At 42.5% G+C, this 26,481-nt stretch overlaps 2 protein-coding genes across 2 annotated transcripts in view; one reads left to right on the forward strand and one right to left on the reverse strand.

The window, feature by feature from the left end:
• PGBD5 (piggyBac transposable element derived 5) overlaps window positions 1–26,481 on the forward strand; it is a 187,576-nt gene that overhangs the window by 121,166 nt on the left and 39,929 nt on the right. The window contains exon 4 of the mRNA XM_053711179.1: window positions 1,903–2,083. Within this exon, the coding sequence (XP_053567154.1) occupies window positions 1,903–2,083 (181 nt within the window). The remainder of the gene's footprint in view (window positions 1–1,902; window positions 2,084–26,481) is intronic.
• LOC128656976 (gastrula zinc finger protein XlCGF66.1-like) overlaps window positions 25,955–26,481 on the reverse strand; it is a 473,235-nt gene continuing 472,708 nt past the window's right edge. Inside the window, exon 8 of the mRNA XM_053711182.1 lies at window positions 25,955–26,022. Coding sequence (XP_053567157.1) covers window positions 25,997–26,022 — 26 coding nt within the window. The 3' untranslated portion in view covers window positions 25,955–25,996. The remainder of the gene's footprint in view (window positions 26,023–26,481) is intronic.

Genomic DNA, 26,481 nt, shown 5'->3' on the forward strand with positions numbered 1-26,481 from the left:
TTTTGTACTATAGTTTAGTTTATTTAATTGTATTTTAGTTTAGATAATTGTAGTTAATTTATTTAATTAATTTATTGATAGTGTAAGTGTTAGGTGTATTTGTAACTTAGGTTAGGATTTATTTTACAGGTAATTTTGTAATTATTTTAACTAGGTAGCTATTAAATAGTTATTAACTATTTAATAGCTATTCTACCTAGTTAAAATAAATACAAAGTTGCCTGTAAAATAAATATAAATCCTAAAATAGCTACAATGTAACTATTAGTTATAATGTAGCTATCTTATGGTTTATTTTATAGGTAAGTATTTAGTTTTAAATAGGAATCATTTATTTAATTATAGTAATTTTATTTAGTTTTATTTAAATTATATTTAAGTTAGGGGGGTGTTAGGGTTAGACTTAGGTTTAGGGGTTAATAACTTTATTATAGTAGCGGCGACGTTGGGGCGGGAGATTAGGGGTTAATAATTGTATGTAGGTGGCGGCGACGGGGGGCAGATTAGGGGTTAATAAAATTTATTATAGTGTTTGCGAGGCGGGATTGCGGCGGTTTAGGGGTTAATACATTTATTATAGTGGCGGCAATGTCTGGTCGGCAGATTAGGGGTTAATAAATGTAGTTAGGTGGCGGCGACGTTGGGGGGGGGCAGATTAGGGGTTAATAAATATAATGTAGGTGTCGGCGATGTTAGGGACAGCAGATTAGGGGTTCATAGGTATAATGTAGGTGGCGGAGATGTCCGGTCGGCAGATTAGGGGTTAAATAATTTTATTATAGTGTTTGCGATGTGGGGGGGCCTCGGTTTAGGGGTTCAAAGGTAGTTTATGGGTGTTAGTGTACTTTGTAGCACTGTAGTTAAGAGCTTTATTTTCCGGCGTTAGCCCATTAAACTCTTAACTACTGACTTATATCTGCGGTAGGAGTCTTGGAGGTAGAGGCTGTACCGCTCACTTTCTCCAAGACTTGTAATACCAGCGTTAGCCAAATCCCATTAAAAAGATAGGATACGCAATTGACGTAAGGGGATTTGCGGTAGCCAAAAGTCGCGGAAGAAAAGTGAGCGGTACACCTGTATCTGCCAAACTTGTAATACCAGCGTGCGTTAAAAAGCAGCGTTAGGACCCCTTAACGCTGCTTTTTAAAGCTAACGCAGAACTCGTAATCTAGGCATTTATTTCTCATTTAAGGCACAGTGGGAGTAAATACATTAAACTGTTAGATGTAATAATATTATTAAGAGTACAATATTAAATGTTTGAAATGAAGATTTTTCAAGTTCTAAAAAAATAAGGGACAAAAATGTTCTAAGAGCAGTCTGGGAGACTCTAAAAAAAGTTTTGGAAAATAAGAGAAATCCGTGGGGATAAAAAAAAAAAAGTTTGGAACCCAAATTGGCCCTTGCAATAGTGAACATCCATGTTGTTTATTTTGTAGACTATAATGACAGATTCTGCTTGTTTTTGCATTGTGTGTTAAAGGACCAGTAAATACAGCTGATTTGCATAAACAACAAATGCACAATAACAAGACAATGCAATAGCACTTAATTTGAACTTTAAATAATAGATTTTTTCTGACAAATTTCTGTATGTCTATTTCAACTCCCACTTTATCATGTGACAGTCATCAGCCAATCACAAATGCGTATAAGTATATTCTGTGAATTCTTGTACATGCTCAGTAGGAGTTGGTGACTCAAAAAGTGTAAATATAAAAAGACTGCGCACATTTTGTTAATGGAAGTAAATTGGAAAGTTGTTTAAAATTGCATGTTCTATCTGAATCATGAAGTTTAATTTTGACTTGAGTGTCCCTTTAAATATTACAGAACTGTGACAGACATACTTTTAATTCTGAATAATGCAGTGCTTTAATCATCCTTCTCTTTTGTTAAAAGATTTACGTCCATTTAAAAGAAGGAAGTGGCACAGATGGCCTTGATACATTGAAGAATAAACCTCAACTACACAGCATGGTCGCCAAAAGCTTATGCCAGAACATGTCTGGAAAAAACTACATTATTTTCACTGGACCCAGCATCACTAGCCTGAATCTATTTGAAGAGTTTGAAAAGCAAGGTTTGTAAATGATCTGTAATGAATAATTAATATCCATAAGCACGAATAGCTATAGAAACAAATGTTCCTATGAGGTATACCTGTAGTGTATGCTGTTGGGTGTCTGTCTTTCTGTCCGTTTGACAGGTGGAAAAATATCCAGAAATGTTTCTAGTTTAGGAGAGATGTTTCCTAGATTTCAAAATAGCAATCAGGTTAAACTCACCACTAACCAGGACCCAACTCTCTCAACCCATTTCTGCACTTCCTTCTTTCAATCTATAGCTCAGCTTTTTCCACAGACTTTTATTAGTCCCTTTCTTCTCACTCTTCCCTTTGTGTGTTTGTCTTCCTCTTTCTCTCTGTCCTCTAGTAAATGAGTGTGAGGGAGTGTATAATTTCTGTATGCTTTTTAACCTTTGATTGGGATGTAAATTCTGCAGGCACTCATTGCCCTCTAAGCTGCAGGACCACACAGGCCAGTATCTGAACTAACATTTCCCAGAATCTTGATGCTAATCTTGCTTCCTTTTTTTTTTAATGTGTTTGCTACATCTGATCATGGTTAAAATATACCTAAAGAAGATAACTATATATCTCAGCAGCCACTACTTATTTTTTCACACAAAAAAAAATATCTAATGAATGCCAAATTGATGCAGCAGCTGTAGGTTAGGCTAATCATTTTCCCATTTCAAACTGAAATAGTACATTGTTCAACAATTAAATTCTCAACTAATTTAGTCAATACAATTGTTAGCCTTTCCAGGCACTAAGGCTTACACATAATTAGTAAAGCAGCATAGATTTCAGCTTGAAATGGCAAATTACAATTTGATAATAAAACTTATAAGGCAGCACAGACTTCAGAGAGAAGACACTTTTGAAACAAACACTTGATTTTAGAACTGGTAAGACCCCTACGGATACTTCAGAAGTGAAGCTCAGTCGCTACTTCTGGAAACCAAGGACGATACGGAACTGCTTAAAAAAAATTACAATTTTATTCCACATAAATTAAAAAACATCTCACATGTTTAAATAGAATAGTATGCAGACATGTCAGGCCAGTCTGACGCGTTTCGGCTTCTGACAGCCTTAATCATAGACTCAATTCTTAGTTACACCTGTGGATCTTAAATGCGCTCCCTCACAATCTCATTGGTTGCCCTAATGTCTGCATCTACTTCATTGCTTGGACTTAAAGTGACAGTATACCTCTACCAAAAGGACACTTGTAGTCATATTATACATTGATTGTATCCATTCCACAGACTCAATGTGCCTTGCCTGCACAATTATTTTGTCATCTAATCTGGACCATTTTCTAACAGTCAATCAGATTTGGGAGATTGATGGGTCTAAGGAGGTGGTGAGTGCCCCGGCCATTGGAGATATAAGGGTGCCATTTATATAGTATATCTAGTCCGTAATAAAAGCGTAACCTATGGAGGACTCTGACGCATTGGAGGGTACTCCCTCTTTAACAAAGTCTAATACCTGTGTTTATTGTGAGGAGGTTCTGGTAGATCCACCTGCTCAACTCTGTTCCAGATGCCTTGAGAAGATTACTACATCTAGAAAGAATAAGATGTTTAGTACTACTGAGCCGTCTACCTCTGAGGGTTCTCCGTCCCGTGAGGTGTGTTCCCTACATTCATCTCCGATTACACATGCAGCTCCCCAGGGCACGACTAATCCCCCTGAGGGAGAGGGCCGCTGGCCACCAGATTTGGCAGATCAACTGCAAACGGCGGTGTCGGCTGTGATTAGTGCCTTACCACGTTCTGCTAAGTGCAAGCATAGGGTAAAACATTGCGGCCCGGCCCAGGGGTCATCTACTCCAATGGATATTTCGGAAAGATTATCCGCTGATGAGGACAACTCCGACTCTTCGGAGGACGTTCCTTCTGGGTCATAGTCTGTGTCATCTAAACCTCCGGCTGCGGAGGAACCAGACTTTAGGTTTAGGATGGAAAATTTACACTTTTTACTGAAACAAGTGCTTGCTACGCTGCAGGTTCCGGAACCGAAACTACCGGAGGAACCTTTGATTCCTAAGCGTGATTAAGTGTATGAGGACAGGGTGGTGCCTCAGACCTTCCAGGTTCCTGTTAAGATGGCTTACATTATAAAAGGGAAACTGAACCCACATTTTTTTCTTTCGTTATTCAGATAGAGCATGAAAATTTAAGCAACTTTCTAATTTACTCCTATTATCAAATTTTCTTCATTCTCTTGGTATCTTTATTTGAAATGCAAGAATATAAGTTTAGATGCCAGCCCATTTTTTGGTGAACAACCTGGGTTGTTCTTGCTGATTGGTGGATAAATTCATCCACCAATAAAAAAAGTGCTGTCCAGAGTGCTGAACCAATAAAAAAGCTTAGATGCCTTCTTTATCAAATAAAGATAGCAAGAGAATGAAGAAAAATTGATAATAGGAGTAAATTAGAAAGTTGCTTAAAATTGCATGGCTCTATCTGAATCACGAAAGAAAACATTTGGGTTCAGTGTCCCTTCAAGAATAAATGGGAGAAATTGGATTCATCCTTTCCCCCTTCCTCTTCTTTTAAGAAGTTGTTCCCTGTTCCAGACTCTCAGGTCGAGCTATAAGGGAATGTCCCCAACGTGGATGGTTTTATCTCCATGCTCGCGAAGCGTACAACGATTCCTCTCGAGGATAGTTCGTCGTTTAAGGATCCCATGGATAAAAAGTTAAAAAAACATGTTGAGAAAGATGTTTCAGCACTCAGGGTTTGTTATTCAGCCAGCGGCGGCAGTAGCTTGCAGTAGCCGGAGCTGCGACATATTGGTGCGAATCCCTTGTCTGAGATGGTCGAAAGGGAGACACCCCTTGACGAGATACAGGATAGAATTAAGGCCTTGAGGGTAGCTAATTTCTCTGCAAGGTGTATCCAGTCCACGGATTCATCTTTACTTGTGGGATATTCTCATTCCCTACAGGAAGTAGCAAAGAGAGCAAACAGCAAAGCTGTCCATATAGCTACCCCTCTAGCTCACCCCCCAGTCATTCTCTTTGCTGGCTCTAAGCACTAGGGTCCTCTCTCGGGAGTGTAAAGTGAATGTGGTGTTAGAATTGTAGTTTTATTATCTTCAATCAAAAGTTGTTATTTTAAATGGTACCGGTTTGTACTATTTACTCTCTATCAGAAAAGTGATGAAGATTTTCGCTGAGAAGAAAATGATTTTAGCATGTTGTAACTAAAATCTACTGCTGTTCCCACACAGGACTGAGGAGTACCAGAAAACTTCAGTTGGGGGGAACAGTTTGCAGGGGAACTGCAATAAGGTATGTTCAGTCATTTATTTCTAGACAAGACTGAGATAATGCTAGAAGAGACTGACAATATCCCCATGAGGGGAGGGTAAGCTATGTTCTCAGACTTAGTAAGGAATGGAATGCTTACATAATACGGCTAATATACTGGATGACACTTATTCAGGGCAATCGATTGTTTGGCTAAGGAAAAATCGTTTTGTAAGACACTTTGAAAGCCCTTTTGGGTTTTTTTCTGGGGTTATTACCACATGGCTGTTTTTTAGTCACTTAGGAGTGATTTACTAGGCCTCACAGCTCCGGAGTAGAGTGGGAGGGGTCTAATTGCCTCAGATGCGCACTTAGAATTGCAGATAAGTTCATGCTGTTTCACATGGAGGGTCCTGGTGATGTTTGAGGGCCTAAAAGAAGCTATATTCCCCCAAATCTGATCCCTAAGGGAAGGTAGGGCCACAGCAAGGCTGTGGGAAGGTGCTGTAGTGATTTAACCAGGTGTTGGCTTTAGGCTGCTCCGGTTTGGGCATTAAGGGGTTAATCGTTTTGAAACTTGGGGTGCAATCTTATTAAGGCTTTAGCTACATACTGTGAAAATTTCAGAAAGATTGCTGCATTTTTCACCGTTTTGTAAAATTGTGTGCTCTTTTTATCTCTTAAAGGCACAGTAACGTTTTTTTCAAATTGTGTTTTTTATTTGATTAAAGTGATTCCAAGCCTGTTTGTGTACTCTACTAGTCTGTTAAACATGTCTGACACTAAGGAAAATCCTTGTTCAATGTGTTTAGAAGCCATGGTGGAACCCCCTCTCAGAATGTGTACCACTTGTACTGATATGTCTATACACTTTAAAGATCATATTGTTGCACTTAAGAATGTGGCCCAAGATGATTCTCAGACTGAAGGTAATGAGGGTAGCCTGTCTGCCTCTCCCCAAGTGTCACAACCGGTTACGCCCGCGCAAGCGACGCCTAGTACCTCTAGTGCGTCTAACCCTTTTACATTACAAGACTTAGCGGCAGTCATGGATAATTCTCTTACAGCCTTCTTATCTAAACTGCCCGTGTTACCTGCAAAGCGTGATAGCTCAGTTTTAAGAACAGATTATGAGCATTCTGACGCTTTGGTAGCCGTATCCGATATACCCTCACAACGCTCTGAAGTGGGAGCGAGGGATTTGATGTCTGAGGGAGAAGTCTCTGATTCAGGAAGGGTTCCTCCCCAGACAGATTCAGATACATTGGCTTTTAAAATTTAAACTAGAACACCTACATGTTTTACTTAGGGAGGTATTAGCTACTCTGGATGACTGTGACCCTTTGGTGATCCCAGAGCAATTGTGTAAAATGGACAAGTACCTAGAGGTCCCTGTTTACACGGATGCGTTTCCGGTCCCTAAGAAGATTGCGGATATCGTTACTAGGGAGTGGGATAGGCCAGGTGTCCCTTTTGTCCCCCCTCCTGTTTTTAAGAAAATGTTCCCCATATCTGACCCATGCGGGGACTCGTGGCAGATGGTCCCTAAGGTGGAGGGAGCTGTTTCTACACTAGCTAAACGCAACAACCATACCAATTGAAGACAGTTGTGCTTTAAAGACCCTATGGATAAAAAATTAGAGGTTTTACTTAAGAAAATTTTTGTTCAACAAGGTTTTCTTCTCCAACCTATTGCCTGCATTACTCCTGTAACTACTGCAGCTGCTTTTCTGGTTTGAGGCGCTGGAAGACTCGCTCCAGACGGACACCTCATATGAGGAAATAATGGATAGAATTAAGGCTCTAACGCTAGCTAATTCTTTTATCACTGATGCCGCTTTCCAAATAGCTAAGTTAGTGGCGAAAAATTCAGGTTTCGCCATTTTGGCGCGCAGGGCGCTATGGCTAAAGTCCTGGTCGGCCGATGTGTCGTCTAAATCCAAGCTTTTGAACATTCTTTTCAAAGGGAAGACCCTATGCGGGCCTGAATTGAAAGAGATTATTTCACTTATCACCGGGGGAAAAGGCCATGCTCTCCCTCAGGAAAAAGCCTTTAAAACAAAGAACAAGGCTAATTTTCGTTCCTTTCGCAATTTCAGGAACGGCCCCCGCTTCATCCTCTCCGGCTGCAAAGCAAGAGGGGTAGCGCTTCACAGCCCAAGGCAAACTGGAAACCTTACCAGGGCTGGAATAAGGGTAAACAGGCCAAAAAGCCTGCAGCTGCCACCAAGGACAGCATGAAGGGGTAGCCCCCGATCCGGGACCGGATCTAGTAGGGGGGCAAACTCTCTCTCTTCGCTCAGGCCTGGGCAAGAGATGTACACGATCCTTGGGCATTAGAGATTGTAGCCCAGGGATACTTTCTATAATTCAAACGACTCTCCTCCAAGGGGAAGGTTCCACATTTCTCGTCTGTCTACAGATCAGACAAAGAAAGAGGCGATTTTTACGCTGTGTAGAAGATCTACATACAATGGGAGTGATCCACCCATTTCCAATTGCAGAACAAGGACTGGGGTTTTACTCAAACCTGTTTGTGGTTCCCAAAAAAGAAGGAACTTTCAGACCAATCCTGATCTCAAAATTCCTCAGAGTCCCATCATTCAAGATGGAGACCATTCGGACAATCTTACCAATGATCCAGGAGGGTCAATATATGACTACCGTGGATCTAAAGGATTGCGTATCTGCACATTCCTATCCACAAAGATCATCACCAGTTTCTCAGGTTCGCCTTTCTGGACAAGGCATTTTCAGTTTGGTGGTTCTTCCTTTCGGGTTGGCCACTGCTCCCAGAATTTTCACAAAGGTGCTAGGGTCCCTCCTGGCGGGTTCTAAGACCGTGGGGCATAGCAGTGGCGCCTTACCTAGACGACATCTTAATTCAGGCGTCACTTTCCAAAGAACCAAGTCTCGCACAGAGTTTGTATTGGCCTTTCTGAGGTCTCACGGGTGGAAGGTGAACATCAAAAAGAGTTCTCTCTCCCCCCTCACAAGAGTTCCATTCCTAGGAACCCTGATAGACTCGGTATAAATGAAAATATTTCTGACGGAGGTCAGAAAGCTAAAACTCTTAACTACTTGCCGAGCTCTTTATTCCATTCCTCAGCCATCTGTGGCTCAGTGCATGGAGACAATCGGACTAATGGTTGCGGCAATGGACATAGTCCCTTTTGCTCCGATACACCTCAGACCACTGCAACTATGCATGCTCAAACAGTGGAATGTGGATTATGCAGATTTGTCTCCTCAAATTCAGTTGGACCAGGAGACCAGAGATTCTCTTCTCTGGTGGTTGTCTCAGGATCACCTGTCTCAAGGAATATGTTCCGCAGGCCAGAGTGGATCATCGTAACGACCGACGCCAGTCTGTTAGGCTGGGGTGCAGTCTGGACTCACTGAAAGCTCAGGGCTTATGGTCTCGGGAAGAAACTCTTCTCCCGATAAACATTCTGGAACTGAGGGCGATATTCAACACTCTTCAGGCATGGCCTCAACTAGCGGCTGCGAAATTCATCAGATTTCAGTCGGACAACATCACGACTGTAGCTTACGTCAATCATCAGGGGGAACAAAGAGCGATGACGGAAGTAACCAAAATAATCAGGTGGGCGGAGGATCACTCCTGCCATCTCTCAGCAATTCACATCCCAGGAGTAGACAATTGGGAGGCGGATTTTCTAAGTCAGACTTTTCACCCGGGGGAGTGGGAACTCCACCCGGAGGTATTTGCCCAGCTGACTCAGCTATGGGGCACCCCCAGAGTTGGATCTGATGGCGTCCCGTCAGAACACCAAACTTCCTCTCTACGGGTCCAGGTCCCGGGATCCCAAGGGCGGTATTGATAGATGCTCTAGCAGCGCCTTGGTCCTTCAATCTGGCTTATGTTTTTCCACTGTTTCCTCTCCTCCCGCGTCTGGTTGCCAGAATCAAGCAGGAGAAGGCTTCGGTGATTCTGATAGCGCCTGCGTGGCCATGCAGGACTTGGTATGCAGACCTAGTGGACATGTCATCTGTTCCACCATGGTCACTGCCAATGAGGCAGGATCTTCTAATACAGGGTCCGTTCAAGCATCCAAATTTAGTTTCTCTAGGTCTGACTGCTTGGAGATTGAACGCTTAATTCTATCAAAGCATGGGTTCTCTGAGTCAGTTATAGATACTCTGATTCAGGCTAGAAACCCTGTCACCAGGAAAATCTACCATAAGATATGGCGGAAATATCTTTGTTGGTGTGAATCCAAGGGTTACTCATGGAGTAAGATTAGGATTCCCAGATATTGTCCTTTCTCCAAGAAGGACTGGAGAAAGGATTGTCAGCTAGTTCCTTAAAAGGACAAATATCTGCTTTGTCTATCCTGTTACACAGAGGTACCAGACGTTCAAGCGTTTGCTCAGGCTTTAGTCAGAATCAAGCCTTGTCTATAAACCTGTGGCTCCGCCATGGAGTTTGAATCTAGTTCTTTCAGTTCTTCAAGGGGTTCCGTTTGAACCTTTACATTTCATAGACATTAAGTTGTTATCTTGGAAAGTTGTTTTTGATAGCTATCTCTTCTGCTCAAAGAGTTTCAGAATTATCGCTACTGTGTGATTCACCTTACTGGTGTTCCACGCAGATAAGGGTAGGTTTGCGTACCAAGCCTGGTTTTCTTTCTAAAGTTGTTTCTAACAAGAATATTAACCAGGAAATAGTTGTTCCTTCTCTGTGTCCTAATCCATCTTCGAAGAAGGAACGTCTATTAACAATCTTGATGTAGTTCGTGCTTTAAAGTTCTAGTTACAAGCAACTAAGGATTCAGACAAACATCTTCCTTGTTTATTATCTATTCTGGTAAGAGGAGAGGTCAGAAAGCGACTGCTGACCCTCTCTTTCCTTTTGGATGAAAAGCATCATCCGTTGGCCTATGAGACTGCAGGCCAGCAGCCTCCTGAAAGGACAATTACTGGCTCATTCTACTAGAGCAGTGGCTTCCACATGGACTTTCAAAAATGAGGCTTCTGTTGAACAGATTTGTAAGGCAAGCGCTTGGTCTTCACTGCATACTTTTGCCAAATTTTACAAATTCGATACTTTTGCTTCTTCGGAGGCTATTTTTGGGAGAAAGGTTTTGCAAGCAGTGGTGCCTTCCGTTTAAGGTAACCTGTCTTGTTCCCTCCCTTCATCCGTGTCCTAAAGCTTTGGTATTGGTATCCCCACAAGTAAAGGATGAATCGTGGACTGGATACACCTTGCCAAGAGAAAACAGAATTTTACCTGATAAATTACTTTCTCTTGCGGTGTATTCAGTCCACGGCCCCGCCCTGGCATTAAGTCAGGTAAAAAAATTTTTGTTTGCTGGGGGCGGAGCCGACTAGAGACAAGATCAGACGTGTGTTCATAGAGCGTCCTGGAGCCCATAAAGTTATAATCCTAATAACCTGCTTTTATAGCTCAGAAATCTGCTCAAGTTTGCTACCCTCAATCAGCTAACATCTGACTGGGCTCTCGCTGGGACCCTCTCCCTGTTTGATGACTTTTTTATCCCACTTCTGGCACAGCGCATCACCCCCGTAGCCTCCATTAGCCCAGCTTCTGTCATTAGCCCCCGAGGACCGGCTCTAGACTACCGCGTTAGCTGAGGCCTTTCAACCTCTCCAGCAGCTCACCTGAATAATCACTGGCCTTCGAAAGACCTCTTTGATCAGCCTTAGAAGAAACGGCTCCGGCGGTAAAAAGGCGCGAACGGCGCCATTACCTGTGACATCACTGGGCCGCGATCGTTGCAGTGCAACGCTACCGCCGGGAGTTCACCCCTCCCGGCGGGCTAATTACCTGATTGTAGCTACCGGGTCCAACCACAGACCAACCAGCAGTTGCGGCCATCCTCATTCACCAAGCCTTCCAGACTGATCAGGCTGGGGAACGGAGCCCTGCACTACATACTACGGGCTGCAGACCACAGATATAAGGGTAAGCCCAATGCAGGGTCTCCACTCAGATCCCTGCATACCCACTACATCACCTGAAAAATCACTGGCTCTGTAACCGCAATAACACTAATCTGAGCCTATTGACTGCCTATTTAAGGGACAATTAAGAACGATCTGTACGACTGAAGGGGGACTATCCCTAAATCTGCTCTTACATATAAGCTACCTTACAGCAACCTACTGACCCTGGTGTGTCTCCTAACTTAGAGACCTTACCTGCACACTTAACTCTGAACCCTCATAACTAGCTTGGGGCCTGAGATTTGGAGCTGACCTGCAGGACCAGATAATTCTCACCTACTCTGCCTCTAACACTGTCTATCTACAGCAAGCAAAGTACACCCACAAGACCCTGCTATCACAGAGACTCCCCTGCAGTACTGTACATTGCTCAGTCCTCAAAGGTCCTGTCAGGGCTCAAAACCTCTGCCTGGTTCTCAGATAGATACCACACTGTAGTGTCTCTCCTCTTCCCTTTCCCACTCTTACTCTTAGAGTGGGTCATACCCCACATCCTTTTCCCGTCTAGGCCCAGTGGTGGCATTGATCCCTTAGGCGAGAGACACATCCAGTCAAAACTTGTTACTTCCAGGAGTCACCTACTACCCACACTCCTGCCTATTTGCATCATAGCTTACCACTAACACAGCCTCCAAAAGAACTCTCTATAGTTGCTTAACCCACGTAGCGCAACTATGATGTGCTAAGTCCTGGGGCGCCCCTCCCTGCCGGTGTTAGCCAGCTGATTCTGCCAGGTCTCCCTCATAGTGACCCTCTCTCCTCCTAACACCTCCTAATCCACTACTCACCACTAGTGGTAAACCTACCTTCCAATGTCGCAATATTCCAAGAGGAAATCCAAGGGAATGAAACCTTCAAAGCATACAGTTCGAGATCATTTTCTCCCTATCAGGGACCCATCACCGGATATCTCAGATGATGATAGATCTGCCTCCCCCTTTATCTCCGAGGGAAGGGCTAGCGTGCGGAGCTCACCACCCTCCCGCACACAGTCTGAAACGATCACTATAGATTCTATGAAGCTACTGCTAGATCAACAGACCCAGTCATTCACAAAGAGGTTTGATAAATTAGAAAGGTCCTTTGACGATCTAAGGAAAGACATTGTCACAGTTAATGAGCGAACTGACATCTTAGAACGCAAACAAGAGGACCTGCTAGTGGACCACACAAATTGGGTGAGCTATACACAAAACTTGGCCGACCAAGTGTCCTCCTTGGAGGCAAAGCTGGCAGACTTGGAGGACCGCTCCAGGCGGAACAACGTCAGGATTCGGGGAATTCCAGAATCTGTGGGGCCCCAGGATCTAGAAAAATTCACTCAAGCACTATTCAGATCAATCCTGGGTCCATCGGGAGATCAGGATGCAAGAATCGACAGAATACACAGGGCGGCTAGGCCACAAAACCTACCTATGGACAAGCCCAGGGATACCATAGCCCAAACTGCACTATTTTTCCTTCAAAGATAGGCTACTGAAAGTCACCCTGAGACAACCACAACTCCCGCATCAATTTAAAGATATTTCACTGTATCCTGATCTGTCCCCCATTCACGCTCCAGCAACGACGAAGTTTCAGTGAAACCACAAAAACTCTGAGAGATCAACATATCCGGTACAGGTGGGGATTTCCCGACCAAATGATCATTACCAAAGACGGGACCCAACACACTGCACTAACACCAAGACAGGCGCAAGACCTCCTGAGAATCTGGAAGTCTACCTGCTGGTAACGGAGATGAGAATCCTCCCCCGCCCACATAGAGCAGGGCCCTTTGCTGAGAGTTGGAGCCCAGCCTTGGAGCCCGGACAGACAAGAGCCACCCTAGACAAGACCCCGGACGATGACTCGCCAAAAAAAAATAAAAAAAAAATTTTTGTTTAAACTAACATGTCACCACTGCAGCCCTATGGTTTCTCCTTTTTCTTCCTAACCTTTGGTCGAATGACTGGGGGGTGGGAGCTAGTAGGGGGAGCTATATGGACAGCTTTGCTGTGTGCTCTCTTTTGCTACTTCCTGTAGGGAATGAGAATATCCCACAAGTAAAGGATGAATCCGTGGACTGGATACACCGCAAGAGAAAGTAATTTATCAGGTTAAGCATAAATTCTGTTTCTTTTATTTATGATGCCAATATGCAGATTATTCGCCTGAATGCAAAAATATCAGGTTTTTCCATCCTAGCCTGTAGGGCTCTGTGGCTGCGGACATGACCTCTAAATCTAGGCTTCTATCCCTTCTTTTTCAGGGAAAGATCCTATTTGGTCCAGGACTGGACTCAATCATATCCACGGTCACGGGAGGCAAGGGTGCCTTCCTGCCACAGGATAAGAAGGCTAAACCTAAGGATCTACTTTTTGTCCTTTTTTGTTAAGACAAGGCCCTTCACCAGCAGCCCGCGGGGAAAGCGGAGCAGTCCAAGAGAACTGGAAAGCCAGCTCAGTCTTGGAAGAAGTCCAAGCAGAACAAGAAGCCTGCCGAGACAAAATCGACATGAAGGGGCGGGCCCCCGACCGCTCCAACGGACCGAGTAGGGGGCATATTATCTCTCTTCTCAGAAGTCTGGTTGCAGGATGGTTCAGGACCCTTTGGTTCTGGAGGGTCATCGCCCAGGGTTACAGGATAGGTCCAGATCTCATCCGCCCAGGGGCAGATTCCTCTTGTCAAACCTGTCTTCAAGACCAGAGAGAGGGATGCCTTTTAGTATGTGTGAGGGATCTCTCTTCTCTCTGTGTAATTGTACCAGTACCTCCAGCAAAGAGAGGGACTAGGGTACTATTTAAACCTTTTCTTGGTCCCGATTCTGGACCTAAAATGTTTAAACACATTCTGGACGTTCCATCGTTCAAAATGGAGACGATCAGATCTATTCTACCCCTAGTTAGAGAGGGACAGTTCATGACAACAATAGACTTGAAGGATGCCTACCTTCATGTGCCAATCCAAAGGGATCACTTCAGGGTCTTGAGATTTGCATTTCTGGACCAACACTTCCAGTTTGTGGCCCTTCCTTCAGTCTGGTGACGGCCCCGAGAGTCTTCACGAAGGTTCGGGGGGCGCTGCTTGCAGTAGCAAGATCCAGAGGGCATTGCTGTGGTGCTCTATCTGGACGACATCCTAGGTCCAGGCGCCGTCATTCATGTCTCGCAGAGGATCACTCGAGGGCTCTTCTTCTTCTCCTCCCATCTCACAGATGGACGATAAACTCAGGAAAGAGTTTCCTGGTTCCCAGCAACAGGGTGGAATTCCTGGGCACGATAATTGACTCTATATCCATGAAGATATTTCTCACAGAGTCAGAGGACACCTGTCTTGTCCTTCAGTCGCTCCTCAAGACCCTCTATGGGCTCAGTGGCATGAGGTGATTGGGCTCATGGTATTCCAGCATCGATGTCATTCCATTCGCAAGGTTCCACCTCAGACCTCTTCAGCTGTGTATATTGAGGCAGGTGGAACGGCGAGTCACTCAGAACTATCCATACAGATTTCTCTGGACGCTCGGACGAGGGCAATCCCTCTCTTGGCGGGATCCGTCCGGAACAGCTGTCCCAAGGGACATCCTTCCTGAGACCGTCCTGGGAGATTGTAACCACAGACACGAGGTCTGGCAGGATGGGGGCCGGTTTGGGGTGCCAGGATGGCACAAGGAAAGTGGTCTCGAGAGATTCTCCTTCCCGATCAATATTCTGGAACTTCGAGCAATCTACAATTCTCTGAAAGCTTGGCCTCCCCTGGGGTCGTGCAGCTTCATCAGATTCCAGACAGACAACATTACCTCGGTGGCCTACATCAACCATCAGGGGGGAGGGGGACGAGAAGCTCCCTAGCAATAAAAGAGTTATCTCGGACATTGGTATGGGCAGAGTCCCACAACTGCTCGCTATCCAGCAATCCACATTCCGGGTGTGGACAACTGGGAAACGGATTTTCTCGAGCAGACAATCCTTCCATCTGGGGGAATGGTCTCTCCACCCTGAGGTGTTTGCAGAGATCTGTTGCGGATGGGGGACGCTGGAGATAGATCTCATGGCGTCCAGACTCAATTCTAAGCTACCCAAATATGGGTCCCTGTCCAGGGATCCCCAGGCAGAGCTGGTTGCCATTTCTACCTTGTGTAATGGCCCGCATCAAACAGAAGCAAGCGTCAGTTATACTGATTGCTCCAGCGTGGCCGCGGAGGGACGTGGTTTGCGGATCTGGTGGGGATGTCATCTCTCCGCCATGGAGGTTACCTTGTTGCAGGGATCTGCTGGTACAGGGTCCCTTCCAACATCAAAATCTAGATTCTCTGAGGTTGATTGTAAGGCGATTAAACGTTTAGTCTTAGCTAAGAGAGGATTCTCTGAGAGAGTGATTGATACTCTCGTTCAGGCCAGGAAGCCCGGGTCACTCGTCGCATCTATCATAAGGTGTGGAGGACCTACTTGTCCTGGTGTGAGGAACATGGATATCCTTGGCACAAGGTTAAGGTATCTAGGATTCTGTCCTTTCTCCAGGATGGGTTGGAGAAGGGCTTGCTGCCAGTTCCTTGAAGGGGACAGATTTCGGCGTTATCTGTTTTTGTTGCACAAGAGGCTCGCGGAGCTTCCTAATATTCAGTCTTTTGTTCAGGCTCTGTCTAGAATCAGGCTTGTCTTTAGACATTCTGCTCCACCATGGAGCTTGAATTTGGTTCTTAAGGTGTTGCAGAGGGTTTCCATTTGAACCTATGCACTCTATTGACATTAAGATTATTTCTTGGAAGTTTTCTATTTCTGTTGGCTATTGCATTGACACGCAGAGTATCTGAGTTGGCAGCCTTGCAGTGTGAGCCTCCTTATCTGTTTTTTTCACGCTGATAAGGCTGTTCTTCGCACTGGTTTGGGATTCTTCCCAAGGTTGTGTTCTAACCGCAACATCAATCAGGAAATAGTTATTCTTCTTTGTGTCCTAACCCTTCTTCCCCTAAGGAGAGGTTACTTTATAATTTGGATGTGGTTCGAGCCTTGAAGTTTTATCTTCAGGCTACGAAGGATTTTTAGACAGTCTACATCTCTTTTTGTAGTGTATTCAGGGAAACGCAAGGAGCAGAGGGCCTCTTCAACTTCTTTGTCCTTTTGGTTGAGGAGCATGATCACTTGGCCTACAAGACAGTGGGGACATAAGCCTCCTCAGAGGATCACGGCTCATTTAACTAGAGCTGTGGTTTCTTCTTGGGCCTTCAAGAATGAGGCCTTATGGAGCAGATTTGTAAGGCAGCTACCTGGTCCTACTTTTACAAAATGTTACAAATTTGACTTTTTTTTTTTTTTTTTTTTTCTTCAAGGAGCTGTATTAGGAAAATAAAACATGAATATACAGGCATCTCAAAATACACAAAATAAGATTACAGCCGGGTACTTTTCACTTTGCCTTAAGAAATAATAAAGGAAAATAAGCAATATAGTCTGGATTTAGTCTTTATGTAGAATCAAGTCCAAACATAGCAGACGTGACCGAACTCTTTGTTTAGGGGTTAAGACCCATGTGGTCTGTTGCCGACGTATATCTGTAGTATAAATCTATTATAACAAAGCTCCAAAATTGTATTATTTATTTATTTATAACCAACAGTGGAGAAAAAAACACAAGACAAGATATTCATGAAACCAACAAGGCCTTACCTATATAATAATCACATATTGTTTAATTATGACCTTTTAACAGTTTTCCTAAATGTCTGCACCGTTGGAGGCTTTTCGCTTTATTAACTTGTATCATATTTTTCTTAAAGTGTTGTGAGTCCTACAGATTCAAGATGTTACTGCCATAAAAGATTATTTTCCAAGCTTGTCCATGAACCTAGAGTTAATTAAACATCCCAAGGGGATTACAGCACAGGGACAGAAAGGGTATTACCTAAGAATAATAATGAATCTATAGGACTACTCATGGGCAGATATCATTTACTAAAACCAGGTAAAATAATTAATAACAACACTAATATTATGTGAAAAGTTACCATAAAACAAAAAAAATTAAATTGGGGTGCGGTATAGGCAAGATAAACCGCGTGGTTAAATCTCCTTAATAGGAGGTATATTATGTATATGGGGGGGAGGGGGGGAGGTAGGTGCTTACTTAGGTATGGTACGATATACAGCCCCTACTCAAAGAGAAGGGGAAATACTACATTGTCAGTGGGGGACAAAGAAAACTAGTGCGTGGTGACTTAGAAACTAATATGTTCTAACTACATATTTATGTAAAGAGGTCTATAGGCAGCTGAATTACTAGAAAGTGTTGATGACACGTTATATTTTCAATATATCCATCAGGACGGGACCTGAATATCCAGATCTGGAAATTTGGTGTAAATCTCCTAACCTAGTAAAAACTATAGTGAGAGAAGAGATAATGCCTGGTATCAGCATTGCAGGACCAGCCTGCTCTATAAAACCCTGTAGATACTGTAAATTATTGAAATAATGAGATTTTCTTCCGCCCGGAGCATTTGTTAAATAGAGGTGGAAAAATGCCAAAGCTTTCACTTAAAATACTCCTGTACCCATCTTACCCTTTCATAGTTATATACATATACACACAGGTCTATGATAACCAAATGGTTGGAAACAGATAGTGCAATTATTAAATAGGGGTTGAAGATGCCGTATCTATCTTTGAGATTGACTGAGCTAGGGGACCTATATACACACATATCAATTCTGTCACAACAAAAGGATCTGCCTTTCTACAACTTAGCTGTCTTAGATCTTATCCCCTGGGTATGGGCCCTATACCCAGCAAGGATTCAGACCAGTCTTGGCAGCAAAACGTTAGGTGTTCATGTGTTGTATATTTTAGTTTTTGGCCTTTTTAACAGCATTATACAAATTATCTTACTCCAAGGATAACTTATGATGCTATAAATCAGAAGAGGCTGACTGGGCTTTTAAGAAAAATCATAGCAGCATCCAAAGTTTATCTAAATAGAGACTACTTAAATACGCACCGTTATGTATGAAACAGGTATCTCTAAAACCCCTTACCTCTCAATCCTAAACCCACACCAGAGTTCAACAACCTGCGAAACTAGGTAAAGAAACTCCTGGAGGCGGATATTCTCACTGTATCACCAATATTAGACAATATTAGACATATAATATAGATACATTAAACATCAAACAGTAAACCAATATGAAATAAAAAATTGGAAAATAAGAAAACTTAAGTTTATAAAACAAAATTAGTAAAGAGTTATGTTGCCTAATATCCCAACGTATAACAAATATAAACTTTTAAATAGCATGTGTGTCAAAAATCAGCTGGTTCAGAGGCCCCAGGTACAACTATTAATTGGAAAGTTCACATATCAACCATAGGTGTCCATAGTTTCACATAAAGCCTGCCTACAGTACTAGGTATATTTGAGTCTCTGTGGTTTTAACCGACTCCTTCCTTTTGATGAATCTGGGGGATAGAGGACCTTACAAGCAAGCAGAATAAATTTTTCACTGCTGTTCCTAAAGCGGTTAATGGCCACATTCTGAGTAATACAAAGTAGACGTTTTGCTGCGGGGAGAGGCTGAATAGTAAGCATGTCTCAAAAGGGAAGTCACAGGCCCACGAGGATTGCCTTCTATCACTAGAAAAGATTGGGGAGTTACCGTATTGCATGTACAGAAATCCGCTCATCAGCAATCGGCCTTATCACCACAGGTATCGGCTTCTCCTCCTCCGTCACATAAGACAAACTATGCAATGAGCCCACCTTTTTAGAAAGCTTGTCTTGATTGTAGTGTTCTCTGGTGACTACTTGGTCCTTAGCTGTTAAATTGTTGTCCACCGCCTGTCCACACCAACCGTCAACTATAGCTTCCTGCCCAAGATTTACTTTCCTCCCCCAAACGCACATCTGATCCATCATGGGGCCTCCTTTTGCAGACAGAGCCCCACTCTGATGTGAGGCAGTCCGAGAGGTGGCTAAAATGGGCATTTAATTGGCGGGAAATAGCGGATGTTAGTTCAAAGCTGCAGGTATCCATGATTTCACCACGGTAATACTCTCTGCTATCCTAAGCAGGCCGGTCACACACGCTTTGCAAAAGAAGGGCTCTGGACTCACTAGGGAGATTTTATATAGATGAAAAATGGCCGCTCCTATGCCGGTCCCAGCATTAGACAAACCACAAAGGACAACGAGTCTTTACTCTGTAAAATGACCATCCGGTGGTCTATGCTTCCCTTTCTTCCCCTCAGGAGTTAGGTGTACCTAAAATGTGAATTTGAGCTGGATTGAACGGTCAAAAAACAGTAAGGTTATATGCTACATCAACAGAGCTGAAATAAAATGCGACCATTCAAAATTTGACGTTTTTGCTTCAGCGGAAGCAATTTTTGGGAGAAAGGTTTTGCAGGCTGTGGTGCCCTCAGAATAGGGTCCGTCTCCTTTGCCCTCCGTTTTTCATTCAGTGTCCTCTAGAGCTTGGGTATTTGTTTCCCACAATTAATGAATGAAGCCATGGACTCTCCTCCCCTTTAGATGGAAAACATAAATTATGCTTACCTGATCATTTAATTTCCATCGTGGGAAGGAGAGTCCACAGCTCCTGCCCGTTCTTCTCCGGTAGGCAGACCTAAATTTAGTTTTGTTCTTCTGGCACCTTTTTTACCTTGATATTTCTCCTACTGTTCCTTGTTCCCTCAGCAGAATGACTGGGGGGATGAGGGGAGTGGGGAAGGTAATTAAGCCTTTGGCTGGGATGTCTTGCCTCCTCCTGGTGGCCAGGTTCTTAATTCCCACAAGTAATGAATGAAGCTGTGGACTCTCCTCCCCACGATGGAATTAAATTATCAGGTAAGCATAATTTATGTTATTATGTTATTCAATATCATCGGATTGGGATGATTTCACTTCGCCAACTAAAAGGTGGCAGACAGGTTAAGGAGCAGCTGTCTTATGACGAGCCTGAAACGATGGGCCCTCTAAAGCAACATCCGCTGCTTCATAAATGGAGTTCATTGTCTTCTTTGCCACTGAATACACGCGTATACTGTATCTATCTAAACACATTTTCCTTCATCTCTCCGCAGCCTTTGATACTGTTGACTACCCTCTCTTGCTCCAAACCCTCCAATCCTTCGGCATCTGTGACACAGCCCTCTCGTGGTTCTCTCTCCTACCTGTCAAACCGTACCTTTAGTGTAGCCTTCTCTGGGGCCTCCTCTGCTCCGTCACCACCTTTCTGTCGGGGTACACAAGGCTCTGTCCTCGGTCCCCTACTCTTCTCAATCTACATGTCATCATTAGGTTCCCTATAAAGTACCCACGGTTTCTCAATATCATTTGTATGCCGACGACATCCAAAATCTACTTCTTTGCACCAGACCTATCTCCTTCCTTGCTAACCTGTGTCACTAACTGTCTCACATTCTTCCTGGATGTCCTCTCACTACCTCAAGCTAAATCTCTTCAAAACTGAGCTCCTTATCTTCCCCCCTTCTTCCAAATCTCCACCCCCAATCTCTCTTTAACTGTCGACAACGTCATTATTACCCCTACCACACATGCCCGATGTCTCGTGGTCACATTTGACTCAGATCTTTCTTTCACTCCTCACATTCAGGCCTTGGCTAAAGCCTGCCGCTTCCACCTAAAAACATCTCTAAAATTAGACATTTCCTTACACAGGACACAACTAAGATTTTAATCCACTCTCAATCCTTTCCCGCCTCAATTACGGCAACTCTGTTCTCATCTGGTCTCCCCAGCTGCCACCTAGCTCCTTTACAATCCATAATGAATGCCTCTGCCAGGCTCATCTTCCTTACTCGTCGCTCTTCATCTGCTGCACCTCTCTGCCAATCCCTTCACTGGCTTCCTCTGGCCTCTAGGCATTAAACACAAAATTCTCACTCTGACATACAAAGCCCTCAACTTCACTGCTCCCCCCTATATCTCAGACCTTGTCTCCAAGATACTCTCCCGTCCCCTTCCCTCTGCTCATGACCTCCTACTCTTCTCCTCTCTTGTTACCCTCCTCACACTCCGTTTACAGGACTTCTCCAGACTGGCTCCCATCTTGTGGAACTCGCTGCTTGCTCCACAAGACTCTCCCCTAGTTTTGAAAGCTTCCAGCGCTCCCTAAAGACTCTAATGTTCAGGGATGCATACAACCTACACTCACCTTTCTTTATACCAGGTTCCTCTCCTCCATTGCTATCGCCCTGAACCCCCTTAGCATGCATGCCTAAGAGTCACAGCTGTTGTGTGATCACCTTCTTAAGAGATGACTACAGCAGTGCGACTCTTGGCAGGGCCCTCTACCCATTGATCCTATAATGGTTTGTTGTACTCTGCCTTTGTTTGATAGCGCTGGCGGGAATCTGTTGGCGCTCTACAAATAACCGATAATAATAATAATCTATAGCTGCTACATATAGTAAGTGCTTTATTTCATTCATCCATACACTAATCCATTCTCTTGTGTCCTTTTCCATCTCCAATAGTGAAGACATTTTTGTTGACCGAATAGGAATCATGAGCCTTATAGAGGATAATGTCTGCATCCATGTTGGAGTTAGAAAAATGGTTGATGTTACCTAAGTCAGTATGATATTAATATTGGGGTGGTGTTAAATTGCTCTCACACTTTAATAACCTTTTCACCCCTCCTCCTCTCTGGACCTCTGATCCTTCTCCACCAGACCACAGTGTATAACTGCTTCTACTGTGTGGATCCAAGCTGCTCTGCACTGTAGAGAACAAGACTCTTTCCTCCGGAGTCGTGATTGCGCATCCATGGCGTGCTACACGTTGCTCACAATGTAGGCGGCTCTCATTTGTCCATGCAACTGTCATTCTTCGTGTCCACCAATCCGCTCAGGGAAATGCTGAGAGGCTTGTCTGAGGGGTGTATCTCAGTGTGAGTGTCAATCTTCACCTGCTTTACTGCTGTACCCCGCCGGCGTGCTCAATAAATGGCATCCGTGATCCAAAAAAAGGAAACCCCAACTCCTTGAATAGATAGGCCAGATAAAAAAGTGAAAGCAGAAAACGGATCTTATATAAAAGTTTAAACTTTATTAGCAAACGTTAAAAACAGAATGACAAGTGCTCACAGGAACAAAAACAAAATAGGCACAGGGACTGCCATATGAGATCGTACGCGTTTCGGCTGCTGGCCGTAATCATAGATCCTAACTCCTGTTCGCTTCCCTTCATTTAAAAACTCTCTACATTCTGATTATTGGTCAATTAAAATTAGTGAAGGACAGCCCTGTTAACCCATTCAGTACCACTGATTCAGAAAGGTTAATCCATACATAAATACACTCTACAATAAAATAGATATATTGTAAACAAAAAATGAATAATAGTATCTGATGCTGACAAGGAAGGAAAATTTGATTACTGCAAATACATTGAAAAATTAAAAAAGAATACATACTAAATATATACAAATTTACATTGAATCCAAGCTGAAAAACATAAGACGGCTGCTCATCCATCAAGGGGCCAAGTCCAGACACTATTGGTCTGCCCTTCATCTCATTTTAATCCTTTTGTGCCTTTGGTAGGGTGATGGAATATGGGTGTGATAGGAGTCTTAACATGCCGATACTCATATGTTGATTTATCAATTATTCACACCATATTCCATCATCCAAAAGGTTTCTAACTTCACGCTAAAATGCTTGAATAGGATTAGTTCTTAATGTAATATAAGATTCATATCTCTCAGTTGCCTATAACCTTCCTGGATGTAATCACTTCTATTAGGACAACCACACTGTCCCCCTTATCCTGATTTCTTAATATTTATCTGTTGGTAATCTTGTAAACTTTTTAGTGTCTGCATCTGTCTTTTGCTTAGATTTTAGATTTACATTAGTTGGGGACGACTTGCTTTAGGTTTATCAGCTCTTGTGTGAACTTCTTATGAAACATTTCCAGGGACTTACCTCTTGTGTGTACAGGATAAAAAATCTGACTTGGGTTTTTAATTTTGGAGCATGGGTACTATCTGGAATGGATACATCTTTTCTTTGTTCATTTAATAAACTCTCTAGAGTCAGAACATCACATGCTTCATAAAAATTTAAATCTTGGACACCTGGATCTTTACTCTGGGAAACTTCCTCACTCATATCACGATCATCTTGTTGGAAATATCTCCGTAAAGCAAGCTTCCTGACAAACCTGTTAACATCAATTATTGTCTGAAAACAGGTTAAAATACCGGGTAGGACTAAAATTTAAACCCAATTCCAACACTCTAATATCTTCCTCAGATAAAGGATACGAGGAGAGATTACTTGGTCTCCTCTGTCAATACTGTTGCATTAGACTCTAAAACCCTCAGCATCTGAGCCTGATGTCTCATCAAATGAGTTAGAGAGGGCCAGAGAATTAGTTTCATCATCTGTTGTTTCATTGTCAGAAAAGGTAACCCTCTTGATTTTTATTCCTATTTTCTAGCTCTCCTTTGTCTCCACCCAGTACCTTCTTCAGCACTATCATGTTAGTCTGAGTATTACCCCTGTTATTCCACTTCTGATTACGGTGTTGCTTATACTAAATAAAAAATAAAATAAATAGGATTTAGTATGTGGGAAATCCAAGGTGGGCAGAAGGCTCAGCCACTCTTTATCACACAACATTTTTCTCAGTTTCATCAAGTCTGTGATATAGTTAAGAAGTATTTACCCTTGCTATATGGTGATGATAAACTTAAAAATGTGGTAGAAGAAGGGTGCCGTTTTGTGTTCCTCCAAGAGTCCCACCATTGGTAATTTGTTTCACCAAGCATGTTAAGAAGTGAACCCAATAAAAGTGCTTCGCTTAGTACCAATGGCATGTTTAAATACAGCAGTAAACTGTGTAAGGCATGTGATTATCAATTAAGTGGCAACTATTTTGTCTCATATTCAACAGGGAGAACATTTACCACAAAAGGGTGTATCAACTGCTCATCCACTTATGTTGTGTATTTAGTTGAATGTGCTGAGCACAAGTTACAATATGTAGGTATGAATTCTAGGGAGGTGCGTACCAGAATAAGAGAGCACTCTGGGTACATCAAGTGTAATAATCAATACTCAGCACTTGCAAGACACTTCATAGAAATCCTCAACCAAAGATTTGATACATTTAAGTGGTCCGCAATTTAAAAGATAGAGATGCCACGTAGAGGGGGGCAATAAGATGAAGATCTTATCCAAGCAGGAGATGTATTGGATCCTCACAATGGACACTCAGGTTCCAAGGGGGATCAACTCAGAATTTGATATAATTAACTACTGCAAGTAAAGAAGTGAGTCACCTTGTAATTAGTTCTGATGAATATTCAACAATGGTCTGAGTTGGGCCCCCGGGGAGCCTGACTCTCTAATAATAATGATAATAATATGATATCACATTGTGACTTAGTGGGGTTGCATAATGCACACATAGTTTTAATATTACATTATTTTATGATGATATCTTCCGTATTTTGGGGCTCTAGTGCACATACAGCTTCAATTCCATTTACACATCATAGAGCGGTCCTACCCCTCTTGCTTGAACATTTTTATTCTCATCTGTTGACCACAACTGAGCTCTATACTGATCCAGTATCAAGAGTTTATGTTTCTTTTATATTCAGATGTTAGTGTAAATCCAGAGAGCACCCGTCTCATGTTTTCAGCTTGGATTAAAAAATAATAGTTTGTATATACTGTATTTATTATTTATTCTTTTTCATTTTCAATGTATTTGCATTAATCACATTTTCCTTCTTGTCAGCACCAGATACTATTTTTAATTTTTTGTTTACAATATATCTATTTTATTGTAGAGTTTTATGTATGGATAAAGCTTTCTGAATCAGTGGTACTGAATGGGTTAACAGGGCTGTCCTTCACTATTTTTTATTGACCAATAATCAGAATGTAGTGGGTTCTTAAAGGAAATGAAGGGAAGTACACAGGAGTTAGGGATCTATGATTACGGCCAGCAGTCGAAACGCGTAAGATCTCCTATGGCAGTCCTGTGCCTATTTTGTTTTTGTTCTGTGAGCACTTGTCATTCTGTTTTTAACGTTTGCTAATAAAGTTTGAACTTTTATATAAGGATCCGTTTTCCGCTTTTACGTTTTTTATTACCAATCAATACATATTACACCACTTTTTGTCTCCTCTCCTTAGTGAAAAGTTTTCTATATCATTTAGTAGAAAAGAATAACTATTTGCTTCAAATTACAATTAGATGTAAAAAGGTTTCCTTAATATGTGTGCCCAGTTTGGGGCATTAGGAGACACAGTTTAAATACATGAAAACATTCACAAAGCAAACAAATATATTATTGTATTTATTGAGTTTTATACAAGGTAATTGTCACTGTACTTTATCATATTGGTGCCAGACAATACAGTCTGAACCACTCCATCTGTTTGTGTATATTAATATGCTCTTTTGTTCGGAGCATTATAATCTGGCATTTGGGGACTTATTACACTCAGAAAAAAGCACAACTGGACTGAGAAAACTGTTGTCTGGGGTTGGCCATGTCTATCATTCATAGGAGGATTGTCTGGCATTTCAAGGCTTTGGACAGTCCAATTCTTCAGAGGGTGAAAAAACTGCACAGGGAAAGATCTTGTCTGTAAAAAAGCACAGTTGAGCTAAGGAAAGCTGTTCCCAGGTTGTGATTTACCATAAAGCATATTCATGCCCTGGTTGAGTGTTTCTCTCCTGTTGGAAAAAATATATAATGACCCTTAGAGAACAGAGTAAGAGAACAGTTACAATGGGCTAGAATACGAGTGTAGTAGATAAATACACACACACACACACACACACATACTGTGTATATATATATATATATATATATATATTATATATATAGTATATATAGATATATATATATAAATATTTAAGATACATAGAACATATTCCCCCTATGTGAAGAACATTGGAATGTGAAATATTTACAGTAAATACACAGTATAACACTTTATAAAATATAATATTGCATACATATGTTTTATATATATGTCTATTTATGTGTTTATATGTGTATATATGTCTGTATATTTCTTTCATGTAATTAGCAAGAGTCCATGAGCTAGTGACGTATGGGATATACATTCCTACCAGGAGGGGCAAAGTTTCCCAAACCTCAAAATGCCTATAAATACACCCCTCACCACA

The sequence above is a fragment of the Bombina bombina genome, chromosome 4 (genome assembly GCF_027579735.1).
Source record: "Bombina bombina isolate aBomBom1 chromosome 4, aBomBom1.pri, whole genome shotgun sequence".
NCBI classification, from domain to species: domain Eukaryota; kingdom Metazoa; phylum Chordata; class Amphibia; order Anura; family Bombinatoridae; genus Bombina; species Bombina bombina.